The sequence below is a fragment of the Chaetura pelagica genome, unplaced genomic scaffold, assembly GCF_000747805.2.
Source record: "Chaetura pelagica isolate M959 unplaced genomic scaffold, ChaPel_1.0 scaffold123, whole genome shotgun sequence".
NCBI lineage: Eukaryota > Metazoa > Chordata > Aves > Apodiformes > Apodidae > Chaetura > Chaetura pelagica.
Genome location: NW_009953295.1, coordinates 1,488,588 through 1,494,805, shown reverse-complemented (window position 1 = coordinate 1,494,805; position 6,218 = coordinate 1,488,588). Strand labels below are relative to the sequence as shown.

Genomic DNA, 6,218 nt, shown 5'->3' with positions numbered 1-6,218 from the left:
CCCCCAAGCTGGCCACTCCCCCCGCTCCCCAACTTCTCTATGTGCGAGACCCAGCGCCGGGCTCCCTCCGCCTCCCGCCCTGCCCTCACCGGCCGCGCACTGGTCGGGTACCGGGCACAAGTTCTCGCCGTCCGGGACACTCGCAGGCGTTAACCTCAACTGAAAACAACCCCACCGAGGGCGACCACAGCTTATCTCGACACAGCTCTGTCCCTTCCCAAACACACACGGTCTCAGCCCCTTACCCGAAGAGCCCGCTTCTTTTCTCCCCTTCCCTCCCTAAGAGTTTGCAAGAAGGGATAGAAGTGAGAAATATAGATCTTTTGTGGTATTCCTGCCCAAGCACGGTTACTTCTCCCGCCGCCCCCCCCTCCCGCCGGCACTGGCGGACAAGCGTGGCTGCAGCATCCCCTAACGCACCTGCAAGGGGAATGTCCCGGGCAGCCCCCGGGGAGGGGGGGAAAACGGCGGCGTCGGGGGGGTTGAAGCCACTTTTTTCCCCCCTGTGCTGGAGCCCCAGCAGTTTCCGTGCGACTGGGAAAGTTTTATTCCTTGCCTCCATAAAGGAAAGACCAATTGGAGCCCTGGAAATCACACAGCCCATAAATATGATAGATCCTGGCAAGATGAACTCCCCGCCTAAACCCCTAACACATACACACACACACACACACACACACATACAAAAAGGGTGTGTGTGTAAAAAAAATAATAATAAAAAAAGATAAAAGTAATCAGAGAAACGACCTACAACAATATACACTTTTCATTTAAAGTGTTCGTGGGTTTTCATTTGGAAAACGGAGTCAAGTCTCCGTGTGTATTGACCGTGAGGGAAAATGGTTGAGATATTTACATGAACAAAACTTTCCACCCACCGCATTTGGCGTAACAAGCACTAGCAATATTCCATCCTAGTAAAACACATTTCCAGAGAGTAATTCTCCTCAGAAACAGGGTCGCTTGCTTGAGATTTGCCGTAGTTTAGCGACCATTTCCCTCGCCCCTGGGGCGGGCGGCGGGTTATGATTCAAAAGAGCCCAGAAAACTTCAGGATCCCGCGTTTGGGACAGAGCAGATTTCCCCCCCAGTTTTCCCCTGCCCCCTCCTTCTCCCAACCTTCCAGTGTAACCTGCGTGATACTGTAAAGAAAACAAGAGTTAGAATCTGCTGTATGACCGGCCAGCAGCAGCAGACCTCGGGGTACAGCAAGCGAACAGAAAAACTAACGCTACAATGAGCAACAAGTTAATTCGGCAAAACTTAACTTTGCTGGCTGCCTTTGGGAAAGTCCGGTTGGGCTCGAGTTGCCTGGGCTGTGCCTGAAACGGCACCCTCGTGGTAAGAGTGCTACAGGGAGCATTCTTTTTTTTTCATCCCCCTTCTTTTAGTAAATGCCAATTTTGTCCGAATGGACGCCTTTGGAAAATGGATGTAGAAGCGATGCTGTCGAGGAGGTAGGGAAAAGAAAGTGAATGTTTACCGTATTTAGTATTCATTTACTTATAGTGGGAAATGATTAGGTATCTACTATTATAACCGTGGAGACCAACTGCCTAATTAGCATTTACAAATTAAAATGTTAAACATAAAGACATATTCCGTATACAGTCTGCTATATGTAAAACACATTCGTGCATAATACAGCAGGCAGCTGAAAACGTGAAGTTGACTGCCTTCCAGATATGTGGCGTTCTTGGCTAATGTGATCTGCTCTGGATTTTCCAAGCTTACCCCATACTGTAGTTCATGGTTCTTAAGACCACGTTGATAACTGCGCTAGGGATATTACATTAACCCATCTGGAGAAAACAGGAGAATATACAGATTACTTTTAAAGGCTGGCGATAATAACGATAAACACAATAGGCAGGCGGATCATTTCTCCATACCTTTTATTCTGAAGGCTTCAGACGGAACCTTATTTATTGTTTTGAGCATAACAAAGCATTTCGGGTTCTGTAATAAATGAGACCAATAACACAGAACTGCACATGCAAAGCAAGATAGCTTTTAAAATAGGGGTCCTTTCTTTCCCAGCTGCATAATTCTGATATTACCCAACGTGTCGTGCTTAGAGTTCACCTCACACGGACTGTAATGAAAGTTGCCAAATGAATGGAACAATCTGTCTGTTGACTTGAGCTCAACGTAGACACATTACATATGATGGAAACCTAATGCTCCCACCGACGTTAAAATCAGAGGGATATATAGTTCCAGCCCAGCTCCTTGAACACGTAGATTTTTATTTATAAGAATAATTGTGCATGTAGCGACATAAAAAGGGGATTTACAAGTTGAAGTCTTTTAAAAGAGACTGTGAAAACCTTAGCCCCGCTTTTATTAGACATGATATCATTCTGATTTGCGTGCTTGCCATCTCAATAGCGTTTCACATGTGAAAAAAAAAAAAATCCATATGCATTACATAGATTTTCTTTTACACGCATAAGGACTGGCAGACTTTTAGAGGATAAGAGGGTGAATAATTGTGATGCACCAGAAAACAGTTCGTGCAGTTTGGCAGCTCTGGTTTTTATTATTAGATTTTTTGACATTTGAACTTGTCTATTGTCTGAGGAGCTCAGTGCAGATTGCAGCAGGTCAACCTTAAGGCTGCTCTTTTTGGCATTGCACACAAACATGCACACGCTGTCTGTTCTCCTTGCGTGAATGCAGCAGCTACAGTTTTACTATGCCTTTTTTTTTTTTTTTTTTTTTTTTTTTTAATGCACATGTATTTATATTTATCTAATCCACTTGGGGTTTTCACGGTCGTGTGGTTGGTTTGTACACGCGTTCGTTTTACACTCGTTCCTCCAACCTCTATATTTGCCTGATGTCGGATACTTTCAAGCACTCAGTGGCTTTTACAGCAGTATATTTCCAGCACTACGATGTTTAATAAAACGGACTCTGGTAGACCTGGGATTAGATGACATATTTCCCCGCAGCTTCTCTCAACTCCATCATTACTTCTACAGTCAAAAGTTAACATGATTCATCATCTCCTTCTATTTATTCCCTCCTCCCCTTTAAATTCAGCCCCACCATCCGACTTTTGAAACAATTTCTTGCCGCCTGCCAGAGCTGGGAGGGGGGGTGGCGGGGAAAGGGGGGGAGGAAGAGAAACGGGGTGGGGGATGCAGAGGCGGGGACCTGAAAGCCCGGCGGAGAGCTCGCTGCCACCCTGCGACCTCGGGGGCGGCCCCCTCTCCGCCGGCCCTTCCGCGGGCGCGGAGGGGGCTGCGGCCGCGCCGAGGTCCCATCAAACGCCCGCCCAGACGGGATGGCCTGGGGAGAGGGACCCGCTTCTGGGGAAGAAAATGCGACACAAGGATGGGTTCCCCTGGGGTGGGAGGGGGAAGGGGAGCGGGAAGGATGGATCACGCGCGGGTAGCAGAGTCAGTTTGCGTTGGGAAAATTCAGAGATTGCTCCTGAATAACTTTTCTCTGGAGTGATTTGCGCCTCTTGCTCTTTCTGCTCTTTTTTTGGTTGGTGCTGTTTTAAACTGAGGCTCTTCCCTCAGCTGCCTGGGTGCAGGGATTTAGGGCCGAACTACAACCGATCTCTTCTTCTATCAGTCTCTCATTTAAATATGTATCTATATACATATATAAGTATAGTCATCTATAAGTACACGTACACCCAGGCATGAACAGACGCATATATACGTCCAGATTTGTTCCCCTCTCCTCCTCACTCCCCCCTTCCTTCTTTAACAAGCGCCTGATAACGCGTTTAAGGCTTGTTATTTGAACTCTCAGATCAGCATGCAGAAATGTAATTGCATCGTTTTTCATCAGGAAAGAAAAGAGGGAGGAAGCGGGGGGGAAGCCCCCTCCCCATACACACACAAGACGCCCAGTGCTCGGTAATCGCTGAGTCACCGTATTAGGGGTCAGTGGGTAAGCGCGAAGGAGAGAGTAGCATCTTATTGAAAATCCTGGCGCAAACCGCATCCCTCCTCATTTCCAGCATGAAGATCCCTCCCCTCCTCCCTTCCCTGGATCTATTAATCCGGACTTGGAATAAAGTGGTCCAAGTGTGGCCAGAGCCCTCTTTTGGGGCTGGATGCCTTCCATAGGAGCAGTGGGACTTGCTTTTTTTTTTGGCGGGATGTGTGGGGGGAAGAAAATCGACGTTAAACTGCCCCTTGGGCTGCCGGTGATGGGTTTCTTTTGGGGGACAGAGGGGAGGAGAAGGAAAGGGGGAAACACTGGTCAGTTCACATAGGGATATAAAGAAAGGGAAAGCTTTCTCTGGGGCTGGGCTCTGATCTAGGGCGGGCAGGGATGGGGGGAGAGCTGGAACAAAGCTGTTCAAATCCAAGCAACCCCCAAAGGCAAGGTTAAAAATGTGTGTGAAGACTTTCTGTTTGAGGTTGTTTTCTGGGTGTCCCCCCGTCTCCCCTTATGAGCTGAGCGGAGCGCCTGGCTGTGATTCACTTACCAGTGCCCGTACAGAGAGGTACATGTCCCCCCAGGTGGGTGCCAGGGAGCCTCTCAGGGACAGCGTCTTGGGTCCCCTGGGCTGCCAGTGGGTTGAAGGAGCAGACTTGAAATCCGTTTGCGGCAAGGCCTGCAGTGGGAAACAAAGAGGCAGAAATGTTGGGAGCCCAAGGAGAGCCTGAAACACAGAGAGGCATTGAGCTTCCCAGAGATGCTTCAGCTTCTCGGTGGGGGATAGAGCAGAATACTTTTTGGGCTAGCTCTGTGCAATTGAGGGCTGGACTGTACAGCCCATGCTGAATCAGAGGCATTATGTGCAAATGAATAAGTGCACATTGTTTTGAGATGCTGCTATTGTATTTGGAGCTGGGGGAGGATGGGGTTATATTTTGTGTGCCTGTGTGTGCGCGGGTCTGTGTGCTTTTGAAAGGTGAGTGCAGATTGCAATAGTTGCTGCTCTGTTTTTGTTTGTCAAACAGGGCCCTTCTCTTGGGAGAGGGGCATGTGGCGGATCCCAGCCCAGGATTACATTAATCAAAGCATTATTTCCCCAGGGATGCACAGCACAAATGATAGTAAATCCTAATAAAATTGGATCGCTGAGAAATTGAACGCTTAAAGTAATCTGCTCTGCCTGATAAAAACTTCAAATTTAGAAGATATTATGCATCCCCACCCCCAAACACCTTAGGTATCATCTCTATGTGTGTGAATTACACATCCAGCTGAAGAGAAATGACTGCTCAGTTAAGAGGCCCATGACTATTGAATATACACATATACATAGATATAAGTGTGTGTGCACACGCACATGTATTGTAGATGCACACATGCAGAGTCATAAAATGAGGTAAAATCCATATGCACATAACAATAATTAGTATAGTAAATATGTAAAGGACTTTGCATACACCTCCTTTGCTGTGGTAGGTGCTGTAGAAGTCTGGGACAGAGCTGTACATGGTTGTGCAGCAGTGCTGTAATCTTGCCTGGGGGACACAATTTTCCCTTGCTGATGCTCACCAGGGGCACCCATGGCAGCACCTGCGATCTCAGCCCCACTGTGAGCAGCTTCGCATTTTAAAGCTGAGACCAAGGGGGTGGTAGGGCAAGAAAGAAATCATAACAAAAAAATATATGAGCATTTGAAACTGAGTTTAGAAAACGTTTGAGGGGATGAGCTGTAGAAGGAAATTGTCCTGGACAAGGTGGGCATAGTTGAAAGAAACAAGTGTGTTTTCAGGCCAGTTACTTTGCCATGGATGTGCAGGGTGCTGCACCCAGAGCTCCTCCGTGCAGCACCTCCCCTGCTCCTGGGCGAGGGCCAGCAAAGGCTGGGGTAGCCGCTGGCCCCTGGCTAGCTTCCGATCCTCAGTCTCAGCTACTTCCTCTCTCCAGAAGGAAAGTTTGTTTCTAATTGCAGCAGTAGGACGTGACTGTAGGCTTTAAAAGAACCACTGTCCAGCGAGAAAATAAAATTTAAAAAAATCGCTTCCCCCCCCCAGGGAACCACTGCACTTCCAAACGTGAGAGGGGCAGAAGGCACTTCCACTCACCCAGCTGAAACTCTTTTGAAAGGCTGCGAGTTTCCCCGCAGTTATAAATGCCGATCATTCCTCCTACCCCTTCCTTCCTGGGAGCCCGTCAGGACGTGGGACCTCGATTCCCCCGCGGGGCCCGGCCCCGCCGAGGGCCCCCACTCTTGACCGTGACCGATCCTACCCACTGCCCAGCGGCAGAAAGGCCCAGGAGCCTCTCCTAGC

The 6,218-nt window shown here is 48.5% G+C and overlaps 1 protein-coding gene across 1 annotated transcript in view; it reads right to left on the bottom strand.

The window, feature by feature from the left end:
- Positions 1–6,218, bottom strand: part of POU3F3 (POU class 3 homeobox 3) — a 16,311-nt gene that overhangs the window by 7,074 nt on the left and 3,019 nt on the right. The window contains exon 2 of the mRNA XM_009997948.1: positions 4,457–4,585. Within this exon, the coding sequence (XP_009996250.1) occupies positions 4,457–4,585 (129 nt within the window). The remainder of the gene's footprint in view (positions 1–4,456; positions 4,586–6,218) is intronic.